The sequence below is a fragment of the Meleagris gallopavo genome, chromosome 5 (genome assembly GCF_905368555.1).
Source record: "Meleagris gallopavo chromosome 5, MGAL_WU_HG_1.1, whole genome shotgun sequence".
Taxonomy (NCBI): domain Eukaryota; kingdom Metazoa; phylum Chordata; class Aves; order Galliformes; family Phasianidae; genus Meleagris; species Meleagris gallopavo.
In genome coordinates, this window is record NC_139408.1 from 2,636,735 (window position 1) to 2,653,062 (window position 16,328).

At 39.3% G+C, this 16,328-nt stretch overlaps 1 protein-coding gene across 3 annotated transcripts in view; it reads left to right on the plus strand.

Moving 5' to 3' along the window:
• Positions 1 to 12,619, plus strand: part of LGR4 (leucine rich repeat containing G protein-coupled receptor 4) — a 58,871-nt gene extending 46,252 nt beyond the window's left edge. For all 3 annotated transcript variants that reach the window (XM_085223887.1, XM_085223888.1, XM_085223889.1), the window contains exons 8-18: positions 52 to 123; positions 210 to 281; positions 913 to 981; positions 1,244 to 1,315; positions 1,883 to 1,948; positions 3,131 to 3,202; positions 4,099 to 4,170; positions 4,452 to 4,577; positions 5,931 to 6,052; positions 6,656 to 6,730; positions 9,667 to 12,619. In XM_085223887.1, coding sequence (XP_085080013.1) covers positions 52 to 123; positions 210 to 281; positions 913 to 981; positions 1,244 to 1,315; positions 1,883 to 1,948; positions 3,131 to 3,202; positions 4,099 to 4,170; positions 4,452 to 4,577; positions 5,931 to 6,052; positions 6,656 to 6,730; positions 9,667 to 10,946 — 2,098 coding nt within the window. In that variant the 3' untranslated portion in view covers positions 10,947 to 12,619. The remainder of the gene's footprint in view (positions 1 to 51; positions 124 to 209; positions 282 to 912; positions 982 to 1,243; positions 1,316 to 1,882; positions 1,949 to 3,130; positions 3,203 to 4,098; positions 4,171 to 4,451; positions 4,578 to 5,930; positions 6,053 to 6,655; positions 6,731 to 9,666) is intronic.
• Positions 12,620 to 16,328: the final 3,709 nt, after the last annotated feature.

Here is a 16,328-nt window from a genome sequence, read left to right on the forward strand (position 1 = left end):
TCTGCTGGCAGTATATTTCTAAATGTGGGTTTTCTTTCCTATTATCTTTAGGGCATTTCACAGTAATTATATTTCCATAATTCCTGATGGTGCATTTGCAGGAAACCCCCTTCTAAGAACGATGTAAGTAATTTTCATGCATCTATTTTTAGTCTGTAGCAGACAACGACTGTAAGAGCAGTGATTGAAACATGCTTTTCATTTCCCAGACATTTGTATGATAATCCTTTGTCTTTTGTGGGGAACTCAGCGTTTCAGAATCTGTCAGATCTGCATTCCCTGTAAGTATCATCTCAGCTCCAATACATGAATATAAAATGCTATGGCTAAAAAATCAGATTAATAGAATTTCCTGGTTGCTTCTAGCTCTTTCTGTACAACTTTTTTAGCAGTTAGCTGTAAAAAACGTTGTTGTTGTTGTTAGGAAGGTGCAGAAGCTCTGGTAAATATGTTTTACAACTCCTTTATTTTTATTTAATCTTCGTTTCCTTGCATAAGACACAACCTCAGGCCAAATGCTCAGGTTCTTACTTAAATAAACTCCAGTATGGTTTTGAACAGAGGTGTACACTGTGAGAATGTTCTGCAGGTTAGTGCATGCGTGCTCTCAAATGATGTCAGGTCTGGGGGTGACAAGTAACAAAATGGAGTGCGATGTCAATCTTTGAAACTACAAACTACCTGAGAGTTTATGCCCTTTTCGTAGGTGTTTTTATTTGCTTTCCAGTTTTTTCTAAGTAGATCATTAGTGTAAGAAGCACTTAGAAGAATATAGCTCGATGTATAAAATTGAAACAACGATAGGGATGTTAGAATGCCTACTTAGTGAAAATATCTACCCGATAGCAGGGCTTCGTGTGGTAATTCATTTCCATGAGAGTTGACAGCTAATTTTTATGGGAACTTTTTTAGGGTCATTCGGGGTGCCAGCATGGTGCAGTGGTTTCCTAATCTGACAGGAACCGTTAATCTGGAGAGTTTGTAAGTATCTTCTGCAGAAATAATTTCCTTTTTTAAATTCGTTTTATTTTGCCTGATTTGGAATGATTGAAATGTGATTTAGGGGATCTAGAGAGCAACGTGGGTATATGTTCTCTTCTTGTCAATAAATGTCTTACTGCCTTAATCCAGCACCTGACAGCTAAAAACACATCCCACCTCTGCTCCTAGGTAGGCTTGTTATGCTATATGATCAACAATACAGATATTTATATATGATGATGTTTATTTTTTTTTTTAATAGAACTCTAACGGGGACCAAGATAAACAGTATTCCTGTTAATTTATGCCAAGAGCAAAAGATGCTGAGAACTTTGTAAGTGTACACGTTTTGCTCCTATTTTCATCTGGGTGAAAATGTTTTGATGAAGAGAATATAGAGCTAATTTAAAGTATTGTTCAGGTATTATTATAAAGGCAAGACTAAAAAATTAGTAAGAATGCGTTTAGAATGAATGCAAAAGAACAAACTAGAAAATGAAACCATTTGGGAGTAGACAAAGCCATGTTTACAAAGGAGACCCAAGAAAATTTAGAAGAAAACCAATTCCTGAAAAATAGAGAAGAAAAATGTCTTTTGCTTTATAGAAGATGAATTGAGTTAGAGGATGATGATGTGGGACTTACCTTTTGCAAGGTATTTACTGCTGAGTTTCATGGAAAATTCTGGCAGGTAGCAGCACCCTAAATCAAAATTTGCACTAAATTTCTCATTGCATACTCTCTGGCCACTTTTAAATCTAAGAATGATTTTATATTACAGCTCTCAGCATTCAGGGAGCTTGCACAGTATGATTTTTTGCTACGCATATATCCAGTGGTGAGATGTTCCAGGTAGAGCAGAGTTAAACTAAGCATCCTCTTTCCATTTCCTGTTTTGAAGGGACTTGTCTTATAACAATATAAAGGACCTCCCAAGTTTTACGGGCTGCCACTCCTTGGAAGAAATGTGAGTAGAAATACACAGTGGTTATCTTTATTACCTCTTTAGTACACTGAGTCCCAATGTCCAGAAATGTTTTCGCTTCACTTTTGATCAGAAGTACACTTCTAAGATTAAGGCCATGTGGCTGAAGACTTCTAGGCAGAAATTTCGAGCAGCTCAGGTTTTATTGTTCCTGTAGCACCAAAAAGAGTGAAGGACACATGAATCTTGAATTTTGTAGAAGCATTGCTATATGCAGAAATGTAATGAGCACTTAGGTGTTTTCCTTCCTGCCTTGTATTTCTTCCGTACTTCAGTTACCTTCAACCAACAGCCTGTGCTCAGGTAAAATACTTTTTCCTGTAGTTCCTGTAAGGTGCATTCTCCTTCTCAAAACCTGTATTTGTTCTTCTTTATTTCATTGGTATAAAGCTTCTTAAGTTTTATTTCAAGACCCTATGCATTTTTTTCACATACCAGTGTTGTTGCTTCTCCTTAAACCTCCCTTGCTCTCTACTTTCTTAACACTTAATGAGATTGGGGATAATAGGCTTTTCACAGGTCTTTGCTACTATACTCTGACAGCTTTGGGCTCACTGTACCTGTTTTTTGCTGTAAAACATCTGGCAAAGCATCTTCAGAGCTCATAGTGTGTGAGGAAAGCCTGTTACTCTCCAACAAAGGCACTGTTGATGTAATCTTTGTTAGAACATGTTGCTGTATACACAAGGGGGACCAGTGGAGTTTGTTGGAAAGTGACATCGAGGGCAGATGAACTGGAAGTATAATTTGCCCATTAGTTCTTGAAGCACTTCTCAGCATTTTCCTTTCATAAATCTCTGTATTGAGAATTGAAAGTGCACCCAGGATTAAAGTGTCCTAAAGATTCCTTGAAGGGTTAAGTAGATTTGTGTTAAATTTCAGTGACTCTTGATAGTTTGTCAAGTGCTACTTTTTGCTTGGAAGTAATTCTGTTCACACTCAGCACTCTCCTTTAAGTTATAAGATCTGTGAATTGAGATTGAGTAATGGTGCCACAAAAGAGCATCATATTTATGCTATTGTAGCTAATGTGAAATATAGTTTGTGTAAGGGGAAACTAGAAAACACTTGGCTTCTGGGAAGGCTACTTCTTATTAGCAGCCATCAAGCTATCCCTTGGTTTGAAGTTAAGCTGTTTGCTGATAAAGTTTTGTTTCTTCACAGTTCCTTACAGCATAATCAAATCCATGAAATCACAGATGATACCTTTCAAGGACTGTCCTCCCTTCGTGTACTGTAAGTGTACATAGACACATACTGAATAAAACAAAATAATCCTGACTCCGGTGTAAACTGACACTGGGTTTGGTGTTGTGGATCTTATGTCAGAAGGCCAAGTATGCTGGATCCTAAGGTGAAGCAAACAATATGCAAGAGATTCTGTACTAGCAGCTGCCAATTTTACACTCCATTTTGCTTTTGTAGACGTTCACGTGTATATGTATCTAAAGAGAATTTTTTTGGTAGTCTGCTGTTTTGCACTATATGCTATTTATTGAAGCATTCTATCTGTTTTCCTCGAGAGGAGCAGACCAGCAATCAAAATTATCCCCTGCCTTCACATGTCTAGCTGTATGAAGATTATATAGAAACAGTGAAGTCATCAGGGGAAAAAATTTCAGAAGTTGACGGGTTTTGAAAGGAGTATCTTAATATAAATCATAGTGATCCAGCAGGAGCTGCATCTGGATTTTGAAATCCAACATAGGAGATGCTCTTCTCTTTATTCTGTTCCCCCATCCCTTCTGCCCTGCCCTGCTGCAGGTGTGGTTGTCACCAAAGTGATCTTCCTGGCACCTTCAGCCTGGGAATGGGTGACGCCAGAGCCTGCCTCTGCCTTGAGGTTGAGCTGCTGAGGCCAAGAAAGAAAGGGGAAAAGGGAATTCTAGTGGGATACATTTGCTGCCTTGGGAATGGGGTGAAGCTGGTTATGGCTGCCTGTCCTAAAGATTCAGCTGCTACTGCACCTGTCTGACAGGGGGAGGAGGGAAATGGGAGGGTTGTTTGGCTTTTCTATCAGAGGTATGATGGATGTGCCATTATGTATAACGGATGTACTTTTTCTCTGAACAGTGGTTGTTGCAAAGGTTAGATGAAACTGCTAAAATAATCGTACTTGGCTTTCATTGCAGTGACCTCAGTAGAAATCGAATCCGTAAGATCCACAAGGAAGCTTTCGCCACCATTGGAGCTATTGTTAATCTGTAAGTAGGCTGTTCTGTACAGCAGCTTCCTCTCTCTGTCATTAAATTGAAGAGATAGTAAATGCTTTTAGCTTAAAACTGCCACGTGTCCATCATACACTTCATCTCCATGGATCATGAAACCTCTTGCTAGCTGAATGTATGCAATCTCATACAGAACAAGGCATACTCTAAAGTGCCTGCAGCACTGAGAGTTGTTTTCCAGACCACAGCTTTGGTGTGAGACCTTAAAGACTGCAAACTTACATCGTTGTAACGCTGTCTTAATATTCACATTTCAGAGACCTAAGTTTCAATGAACTCACCTCAGTTCCAACAGAAGGATTGAGTGGATTGAACCAACTTAAACTTGCAGGAAATCCTGAGCTGAAAGAAGCTTTGGCAGCGAAGAACTTTGCAAAGCTTCGGTATGTTGGTTAATAGCACTACAGTACCTCACTTACTTCCTCACTTACTTAGTAGCAAGCAATTTGCCAATAAATGAAGCCAACTTAGATAGTGTGACAAATGATCAGGCCCTTCAGCAAGTCCTACAGTGCCTCAGTGTTGGCATCCCGACTGTTCTGACAGAAATGCCACTTGCAGACTATTTTCCTGAAACCTGTTGTATTTTTCCTCTGCCACTTTTCAGGCAGATATAATCATCTGACTTTATAGCAGTATTTTGGATAGATTCCATTTGTTACTGAGCTGAGCACATCTGTTCTTTCAGTGTGTGGAAAATGGGAACAGGCTTGCAGGTGCCTGATTCCATAATCACCACACGTATCTGCAACATATGCTGTTTATTATTGGAAGTGAATGATGAGAGTAATCATTCAAAGGGAAACCTGTTACTGATTTCAATAGGTGGTGGATCAGGAGGTGGTGAACTGATTTCCTTTTTGAAAGATCTTTGTACACATTGATATTTCAGTCTTCAAGAAGCAGTTAAAAATTGTTTCCTATGCTGCCCAATGGAAAAAAATGGAGGTGAAAATACTGTTAATTTGTGTAAGGGTAGCGGAGGATTCTGTGTCACTCTTAGAATTAGGCCCCAGCAATCCCATGGAAACAACAGATTAGCTTTTTGTTTGTGGTCTGTGTTTGAGAACTAATACACTGTGGGAGCCTTCAGACCATTTTTCCTCCTAAATATTTACAAGAACATAATTGCTGAACAATGCTGCAAATAGTTGATACTGTAGCCCTGAGTCAGAAAAGTTTTTGCTTTTGGTCTGCTATTATCTAATTGTTTACATGGATTTTTAAAATGTCTGTATGCAGGTGTACTACATTTCTACCAGGATTAATAGAGTGTACCATTTCTGGCAGGCGTGCAGAAAGACAGTAGCAAAAACAATTTTATTTTTTCTTTTTAAAGAAAAAAATGCATTTATAACATCTTGAACATTTAGGAATTAACTTTCTTACGAAACAGTTCTGTATCAATTAACTTGATTAATTTGCAGTTTTAATTTGTACAGAACACCACAAGCATTGGTCAGAAAGGAGGAAAAGGACAATTGAAGAGAGCAAAACATCACAGAGTTGTCTTAGTACTTCTTGTTGCAGGCAAGGCTTGGATGCCTTACCAGTCATTTATCTTGTGAAAAAAATTCATCAAAAATGGTTACAGCTGATCCAGTTAGAATTTTTTCTTAATGACCACGACAGGAATCTTAGTTTTAACATGAAGCGTGTCCCTTAATACTTTTAATAGGTGATAAACCTTAAAGTGGCATCAGCTTACAGTCTTCATTGTTTTGCCTGTATTTCAGGTCTCTATCTGTACCATATGCTTACCAGTGCTGTGCGTTTTGGGGCTGCGATTCTTACTTAAACTCAAATGCTGAAGATTCTGGTCGCCAAGATCAAGATGCCACGGGGGATCGTGAAAAGGGTAAGTGCACTTATCCTAATGAGGAACATGCAGGACCAAGTGTATGTTGTCTTTGAATAAGCAAACGTGGAAAAGCTGGCTCTGAAAGTGCTGAGCATTTGCTTGCGGATAGATGGGTGCCACGTTCTTTCTAAAATTGTGGATTTATCTGATAGCGTGAGATGTGCCTGTTTATTTGTTTGTTTTCTTTTGGTTAAAACTGTATTAAACTGCCCAGATTGTTTCTGTCGTTCTGTGGAAGAGCAGAAGTGTTCTCATGATTTCAGTATTTCAGCCCTCTTGTTCAGAAGGCTTGTCCTTGCACTGTCTAGTTCAAGGCTGGTAGATCTTTTCCCTGGTGATGAAAGATGTTGTTTCTTTATTACAAAGCACTGTGAGCAGCTACAACAGGCAGTAGTAACTTAAAGTGCTGCAGCAGTTTCTGCACTGAGTGTTCATCCTTATGGGGCAAACCAGAACTGCTCCACTTGTTATAGGCTTGAAAGCTGGTGAAGTGTTAGGTCTTTGATCTTTCAAAGCTGAGTTTCTGTCCTAGGCAGCTTCATTACATTTTGGTTTTTTTCTTTCTACAACTAATCTGTTTTTCATTTTACTTGGATACAGCTGATGCAGATGGTCTAAGAAATGAGGAAAATGCGGAACTGGGTCAGACTATTATTCACTGTACACCAGCAACAGGTAAATCTAATAAAGTGCTTTAGCCACATGCACAGTGTTGTGCAGACAGCTGTCCGCAGAAATACGCTTCGTTCCTCATTCAGAGGATAGAGAAGGTTAAATTCTGTAGCACTTGGGAAACTTCATTTGATGCTAATGTTATTTTGGATGTGCAGTCACAAAGATCTGACTCAGCTTTAGACACGACACCGTATGGGAGATCTACGTTACCAAAAAATTGGAGTTAGTTTCCATAAGCAGAGCATACCAGGCTGTGATACTTACATTTGGAGCTTGCTGTGTTTAATGCAGTGCCCTCTAATTCTGTATCTCTTGTCAGTGAAGTGTCTGCGGAGCAGATGCTACGAATGCTCATGTTTCAGCAAGAAGTCAGCCTGTGCTTTTCAAAGCTTAAACTGTTGTCACTGGGGTTTAAACTAAGCCTGACGATGTTCTCCTAGCCCCTCCATGGCAGCACTGACTGATAGCAAGAGGGCTGCTGCAAGTAGCTGGAGTAACATCTTAAATTGCTGTGGATATTGGTACAATAAGTACCCTATTGGCGTACCAGAACTGCAGTTTGGGCTTGAATGGCTCAGGAGTGTTGAAAGTCTTTGATCTTGTAGACAAATATTTCCAGGCAGTTTCATTGCTGCCCTTCTGCTTATCTTCTTTCCACTATGCATTTCCACACACAGCTCTGCCTCAGCTCCTGAATTGCTGGCTGTGGTGCCTCCTACTTCCTCACCCTTTCCATGAGCTGTTGAGAGAAGCTTTTACACATCTTGTATCCTCCTGTTTGCATGGATAGGAGTACATAGATGAGGGGAGAGGTATGCTTCCAGTGAAGCTGATTCTGGATCAACAGAAGTTTTCCAAGTTTTATTCTTTTTTTCCTAGGCTGGTATTTTATTTTACATCCACTGTGAAAACTTACCTGTTAGCACTTCACCTTTTGAGATAGTTCTAGCTTTAGTGTATAGAATATTACAAAGATTTCCAGATTACAGTAAAAAAAAAAAAAAAGTGGTCAGAAAGTCAAATACACTACTAACGTAACTGTATGCTATCTGAGAACTAATCTGACCAATGCTGCTGATGTGCTTTGAGCTCCTGTTTGCAGAATGAGAGTTCAGATGATGTGTTACACAGGTTTAATCTTTAAAGCCTTTTTGCCCATACCAGAGATGCTGTAGCTCTACAAGGAACTAAAAGCTTGTTTTACGAGTTCACAATTTGCTTTGTTTTTCACCAGTCCCTCCCATACTAACAACTTATTTTCCCTGCTGTGCTGTTGTCTGGTCATAAGTAGGACACTCCACCCACCACCTAAATTCTGAATCATTGCTCAGCCCGTAGATCCACTTTCCACTTTGCCTAATGGCAGGAATGGATTTTTGAACTCGAGCAGCAAAATTCACTCTCCCTAGCACGAATTTTCCCATTGGGTTTGGGATGTTCTTGTTCTTTGTCTAAAGATGCAGCGATTAGAGAACAGACTTGAAATTGATTCTGGAAGCACAACTCTGGCATTTTAAAATTTCTTAGGTAGGAAGTTGTTTTTATTTTTAAGAATATTCAGTTTAGATCCCTTGAGGACCTCCTGCTCAGGAATACCTGCAGAAAGAAAGGGAGAAAAGGGAGGGGGATTTACTGCTTGTTCTGCTGGTCTGATAATCCAATTAGCAGCATTATTTCCTCAGAAATTATTACTCCATTATTACTCAGAAATTAAGCTTGCTCATTCAGAGAAGCAAAAAAGATTTTTTCCTGTCTTGTCACCTCAGTTATTTCTGCAAGTTGCTTGAGGCTTTAGGAGGTGTTTGTGCTGATGTTGAAGCTTTCTTTGCAGCCAGCATTAGGATTGGGTTTTGCTTACCTTTCACTTCCCTAAAAGGAGGGTGGGAGCTGCATGGGGCCAGGATCCAGGGCTCTGGATGCACACAGCTCAGGAGCTGTTCTGTGAGTCTGGTTTGGCAGTGGGGTTTTTGGTGGCTTTTTGCTTTGTCTTCAGCTCACAGAGGGCCTGACTGCATGGAGTGATTCCTTGGTATTGTGTTTAGGACAATTAGCAGAGCCTAATGGGGATAAAGGAGATGTTAAATTCTTCTAATTGTTACCTAAAATCAGTGGGATTTTCCTATGCAATAAATAGCAATTAGAAGGATTAGAAGGGTAAGCAGAAACAGTGACCTTTTTGCTGGTCTTGCCTCATATTATTTTGCTTGTTAGACATTATTATTTAAACTTTTCTTCTTTTACCACTTAGTTCTTCACCTCAGTGGCAAAAGAAGAAGAAAATCTCTTTCTTCGTATATGGCTTTCCAAGCTCACAAAGCCCTCCTGGAAGACAGAGTTGGGGAGAGGACTCATGGTGAATTCCTGTCCCTGTTAAAGCTGATAAATTGAATTTGTTGGCTGTTTTACGCACATTTCCTTGTGACCAGAAGCACCTCCAAAAGGCATATTTGTAAAGCTTGTTTTCAGAGAGCATGTTAAAAAAAAAAAAAAAAAAAAAAAAAAGAAAAAAAGAAATCCTTACCCCTTATAAGATGGTTCTGAACTTCTGATTTTGTATAGTTGCCAGCTTTTTCATAAGGTATGAAATCTCAAAAAAAAAAAACCACAATAATGAAGTATGTAGGTGACACTAATAAAAGCTATTTTGAGAAGCTAAAAGGTAGTTAAGTGTGTTTATCAAGTTTATTTATTTAAAGTATTCCCAAGTGACCATTCATCACAGTAATTACTATTTCAGGCATAATTAATTTGTAAATAGCTTCAGCAGAGCAGCTTACTTTCAAGTGACTGTTTAGCAATTCAGCTGGGTACTCTATTCATCAGTTAATGAATGAGTAGTGCTCTTGTAAAACATTTGAAGATCTTGCTTATTAAGGCACAGTTTTTGGGTTTATTTTCCCCTAAATTGGTTGTCCTGTTTTGTTTGTTTTTTGTAGGTGCTTTTAAGCCTTGTGAATATTTACTGGGAAGCTGGATGATTCGACTTACTGTCTGGTTTATTTTTTTGGTTGCTTTGTTCTTCAACCTGCTTGTCATGTTAACGATATTTGCATCTTGTGCTCCATTGCCATCTTCCAAACTGTTTATAGGTCTGATTTCCATCTCTAACTTATTTATGGGAGTCTATACTGGTATTTTAACTTTCTTGGACGCTGTCTCTTGGGGAAGATTTGCTGAATTTGGCATATGGTGGGAGACAGGCAGCGGTTGCAGAGTCACCGGCTTCCTTGCAGTATTTTCATCAGAAAGTGCCATTTTTTTCCTGATGTTGGCGGCTGTTGAACGGAGCTTCTCTGCAAAGGAAATCATTAAAAAGGGGAAAAGCAATCACCAAAAACAGTTTCAAATTGCAGCAGTTCTTGCTTTCCTGTGTGCTGTGGTAGCAGGATGCTTACCACTTTTCCATAAAGCGAAGTATTCGGCGTCGCCCCTTTGCTTGCCCTTCCCCACTGGAGAGACGCCTTCGCTGGGCTTCACGGTAACTTTAGTGCTTCTGAATTCATTGGCATTTTTGCTGATGGCCGTTATCTACACTAAACTTTACTGCAACTTGGAAAAAGAGGACCTCTCAGAAAACTCGCAGTCCAGCATGATTAAGCATGTGGCGTGGCTCATCTTCACAAACTGCATCTTTTTCTGCCCTGTTGCGTTTTTCTCGTTTGCGCCGTTGATCACTGCGATTTCGATCAGCCCTGAGATCATGAAGTCTGTTACCTTGATATTTTTTCCCTTACCCGCGTGCCTGAACCCGGTCCTGTATGTCTTCTTCAACCCAAAGTTCAAGGAGGACTGGAAGCTGCTCAGGCGCCAGGTGAGCAGGAAGAACGGAGCGGTAGCCATTTCTGTCAGCGCTCAGGGAGGGTGCGCGACGCAGGATTTTTACTACGACTGTGGCATGTACACACACCTGCAGGGCGGTAGCATCGCCGTGTGCGAGTGCTGCGAATCGCTCCTCCTGTCCAAGCCCGTGCCGTGCAAACACTTGATCAAATCCCACAGCTGCCCCACGCTGGCGGTGGTGTCTTGCCAAAGGCCGGATGGCTACTGGTCGGACTGCGGCACCCAGTCGGCCCACTCTGACTACGCAGACGAAGATGATTCCTTTGTGTCAGACAGCTCAGACCAAGTGCAGGCCTGCGGCCGGGCCTGCTTCTACCAAAGCCGAGGCTTCCCTCTGGTTCGCTATGCCTACAACATACCAAGAATTAAAGATTGAGAGGCTCGGCTGCCGGCTCTCCTGACGAGGAGGTACCACGCTTCACAGACCGTTGCCTCTTCCAGCCTTTTCGAGCAGGAAGCACTTTTGTAATCATTGTTTAGTGTCATTTCTAAAAGAAGGGAAGTGGGCAGTCATTTCTTGAGCCATACGTTTAAAAAGAATTAAACAAATAAATTGCCCTGACTGTAAATAATTGGTCAAGCAAATTTGTTACCCAGTATTTTTACTCTGTCCAAGCAATAGCGGTTCCTTTTATACCGTTTTTACATGCTGATGATCTGTTTCCACGTTGTACTCCACTTGTGTTTTACTTCTGCTGCCGATAAGTTCTGATGTGTTGGTTTGTTTGTTTTTTTTTCTGCCAAAGCACAATATAAAGGACAGCCGTTAATATTAAAGAAATTATTTTTAAATGTGACTTTTCTATAATTAAGCAACAGCTTTCTTGCTAGCTTTGTATTCAGCATTGAATCTCAGGATGAATTTTACTGCAGGGCCAAAAAAGGGATTAGTTCTCCCATGCATAACTGTGAGAGCAATATGGGAATACCATTTTTGTTTTGTATTTCAAGCCAACGTTCAGAATTTTTCTTTTTAAAAAAGATTGTTGTAATAAAAACACTTGTAACCCACAATATTTGCAGACGATGCAATAACAGCTGTCAGGAATAATAGGGCTGAAGATGTTTTTCAGTGACGATGCGTTACTTCAGGTGAACCACAGCCATCTTCTTCAGTATTACACAGTAGGGTCACGCTGTTGGAAGGAGCTTGGATGCATCGGGCAGTGTGTTAGCAGTGCTGCCAACCTACACAGCTTGTGAGTTGGTTTAAAAAAAAAAAGAAAGAAAAAAGACTGGCTAATATTCTGCAGCCCGTTGAGTGCTAGTGCTTACCAATAATGTCTGTGAGCAGTTTTAGATTTTAGCACGTGGGGAAGAAACAGAAAGCAATATTCTTTGCAATAGAAGAACAGCATTTTTGCCAGTTTTTCTTTTTTTTAGCGTCAGTCCGTGCGTTATTTTTAAACCATTTATGTCCTGAGATCCAAATGATTTAAGTGATCCCAATGTATCTACGTTTAGTTTGAAATCTTTATATCTGATCGATATAAAATTATGAATGCACAATTAAGTAATTATGTTGTTTGAACAAATAAATCAGGAGCGAATTTACTGCCATCCCAGTCACTCTGGAAACAGTCTTCTTAAGATTTAAAGCTAGATTGCAGTTTTGAGAATTAACCTGTATATACTGTTCATACAATGAATTTTTATCTTTGTATTGTAAATTATTTGATAGAACACATGATGGGAAATGTGGCTTCACTTCATTTTGTTAATTAAAGCTACCTCCTAAACAATAGTGGCTGCCAGTAGCAGAATGTTTAAAATGTGGTTTATATACTTTTTGCATTGTAAATAGACATGGTTGTATATTGTCACTGTAATAAAAACAGAATCCTTGTATATCAAAATCATGTAGTTTGTACAAAATATGGGAGGATTATTTACTGTATGCTGTTAATTTTGTAAGCCAAAATATTCACTTGTAAAAACAGAAGAAAACCAATCCAGAACTGTTAGTTCTTATATTTATACTCATGAATATTACATCTGCAATTAGCATGGAATGTTACACTGAAAGCAAATAAAGGGTACATGAACATCGATGGTTATTTATCTGTTTTTCCAAAGCTGAAAATGGTGCACAGGCATGAAACTGCAGACAGCAACCAGCAGAACTAATGTGGTTAGGGTTTGGGGCAGGAAAAGGCAGCAAAATAAGAAAGTTGCCAGTGTACTGTGGATTCAGTGGATTCACCATTTCTGATGAATGCAGCCTCTAGGTCTGCAAAAGGTAAAAACTTCCAGAGAAGTCCTTACATTTTTGCAAAGCAGTCTCTTTAAAACAGACGTCATGTATTGTATTCAAGTTCAAGCTTTTAATATGGCTTGGAAGATGGTACAGATGTTGACTCTGTTTTTGTGGCATTTCCATTGTTTGAAACCATAATTTTGGAAGTGGTGGTTTATTGCATGGTACCTCTGTTGGTCAGCTACTCACAGGTGACAATAATATTTTGGAAAATGAAAACAAATTTCAGATGCCATTTTATAACCAGTAGGAAGGAAATCTAGCTATCAAGCTCCAAAAAGCCACCTGAATTTTCCACAGTGCTCTTGAGTAAGGATATGTGTTGTCTTCTGTTTTACAAAATGAGCCTTCACTGAAATGCTTTTAGAACGGTCAAATGTTCTTCATGTGGAGTTCCAGTATTTCATTATGCAGCATTAATGTTGTTTGAGTTGTTGTGCTAGCGGTTATCTTTTAATGCAGTCAGTCCAGTGTCTTGCAACATGCTCAGGTTTTAACAGCTGGTAGAGGAGAAGGAATGCAGGCCCTAGCTACTAAAATTAATTCATTGAGAAGCAGTGCTGCTGAACTTGCCTGTCTCGATCACCAAATGCCCAACTCCTGTGGACAATCGCTTGAGGAGAATGCAGAGAAATCCAACCACCAGGTACTTAATCCCTCCTTTGTCACCCATCTTTGCTGGATGTTGAGAGAAACCTTAAGCAACCGTTGTACTGAACTCCAGCACCAGGTGTAGCAGGGCAAAAAGAATTTGCTGTTGACTTTAAACAAATGAAAGCTTTTGAGTAAGGAGAGGATTCACTTTTTCTTCCTTTTCCTGATGTCCTGAGCCAAGAAGCTTTCTGCAGTGGTGCAGAGGGAAAAGCTGAAGATGCCAGAAGTTGTTGCTGAGATATTCCACGCCTTCTCCCTGTTAAGTAGTTTATGGACAGCTGACAACTTGCTCTAAGAAAGTATTCTGGTGAGATCCCTTTATCTAAAATTACATAAATAATGTATCCACTTGACAACTGCTGGGTTTAGATCCCTTCTGACCTTTTCCATCATGGTAGAAATTCCTGAGTTTAATCACAAATTTACTCAGAAATCTCAGAGTTGTACCAGGATACTTTTAACTTTGACTGTAATTTTTAAGCCTTTGGTTTTAATTTACAGGGTAATATTTTTAATTAAAAGCACAATGTACAGTTTATTTCATACGTACTCTCAATTTAATAACTTTTAATTACATAGATGCTTTTGATCTCTTATTGCTAGTATAATAAGTTTATTTTTAGCTAGAGATTTTTAATATTGCCTTTCATATACTCTGCAGTAGAATCTGAGCTATTTACTCTCAAGCTAGTAATTGAATATGATTCAGAAAGTAAGGAAACAAATGAAAGGTGGAATGGGATAATGCATCATAAATGACTGTGTTTTATTTACTGCTTGTTGTGCATGGAGGATGAATGGGCACGTTCCATACTGTTGCAGTAGTGGCACTGCACTAGGAAAAAAAATCATTATTTAGGTTTTATTTGAGAGTACTAGTTAATGGTGAATGTGGCTGTATTTACTATGAGGAAATTGTTCAGATGTGAGGGTAACAACTTAGGAGTTTTATCATTGGTTTCCAGTAACAAAAGAATGCGTAACTCACTAGTGTCTTCTGCAAATGTCATTCCCAGAGTAAGTGAATAAATCTGCTAAAAACTGAAGTTTTAAATGGGGACTGAGGTAAAGATTTTGCATAAGTAGCTCAAAAAATGAAGGCTGTGCAACAGTAGTGGTGCTATGATCTCCAACCAGTACAAAAACAGATGCGTTTTGATTATGTAGGAGCTGAAATCCAGCCTACTGAGTGGAGCTGGAATCATGCTATTGAATTGTAAAGTTGGGTTTTCACTATAAATTTGTTTCGTAGGATTCTTGCACATTCCCTTGAAGAGAGAAGCTCATTCTCAAGGCTGTGGTCCTTGAAAAAGAGATGGCTCTGTATTTGCAGTGAACAGAAAGCCTGAACTGGGACCAGTAATGGGAATGGCGTACTGCAAAGGTGAGAATGGGCTGGAAAATGAAGGAAAACTGAAGCAATCCAAGACCACTTTAATTAAGCAGAACTATAGATATAGGCATAAAAATAGTGGTGCACAGGCAGAGGGCACTTGGTCAGCTCTGACTGTGAGCATGGAGCTAAGTAGTTTTGTGTGGCACCACTTTTCCCCACATCATGAAGTGCAAAGGCTCAGACTTCTTAAACTGAACTACATTTATTCAAATTATTTTGTGTTTTTTTCAGTTGGCAAGTAAAATGTAGACATACGTTCTTCGTGGGCGTCTGGTTGGTTGGTATCAGCTAATTAAAGGTATGTAGCCTATGCCTTAGTTTGTGCCTTAATTTAGTTACTTATTTATTTTTTAGCTGGATTTTATGTTCTTTCTGTGTTCCTGAATGCACGTGTGGAAAGAGACATGGCTTCTGAGAGCAATCTCATTTGATTCTTCTTGTTAAATCTGATTAGCGTTAATTAAATTCAACTGAGAGGTCATTACATTCTCTGAGGCTGAGCTGATCAGATTACAGTTAAATTTCAAAAAATATTTCAGAGGAGTTGTTGGCAAATTCTCACATTTCATAGAGTTGTCAAATCGGGGAAGCTAATAATTCATAATAGTTTATTTATGTCTAGAATTGAATTCATTTCTGTTTACAGAAATTTACAGGTGTTTCATCACCTGTAAAATTAGTTTCTCAGCACCATTTTCTGTGGAAAATGGTTTTTCAAGTAGTGTGGATGACAATTAGGAATTATGTAAGCACATTGTTAGGATCATTTGGAAGTTCAGGCATGTTAATTGTCATTGAACAGACCCAATTTATAGGTGTATAGGAGTATGGATGGGTTTACTCTGAATTTAACTCCCTCTTGCTATATAGCTTAAAGAGCACAGTCTGTGATGGTGCAAAATTTGGTTAGCTCTGAAAGACTGAGCTTAGGTTTTGTCACTTCTGAGGTGAACACTTTTGGCAGATTTTTCACAACAGTAATAGCTGTAGGGACATGTGGATTGTGCACACGTGTGTATATACATGTGGATTCTTACATATACATTCATTCTCTACATTGTTGTTTGTGGCAACTTTTGTTCTTCGTCATGTCACCTGGGGTTTAGGCTTTCATAATAATCATACTTAATTATTGCCATGGCAGATGGTTTTTATCATAGTTTTAACATAGAATGGCCTGGGTTGATAAAGACCTCAGAGATCATCTAGTTTCAAACCCCCTGCTATATATGCAGGATTGCCAACCACCAGACCAGGCTGCCCAGAGTCACATCCAGCCTGGCCTTGAATGCCTCCAGGGATGGGAACATCCACAACCTCCTTGGGCAACCTGTTCCAGTGCGTCATCACCCTCTGTGTCAAAAACTTCCTCTCAATATCCAACCTAAACCTCCCCTGGCTCAGTTTAAAACCATTCCCCCTTGCGCTGTCATTATCAACCCTCATAAACA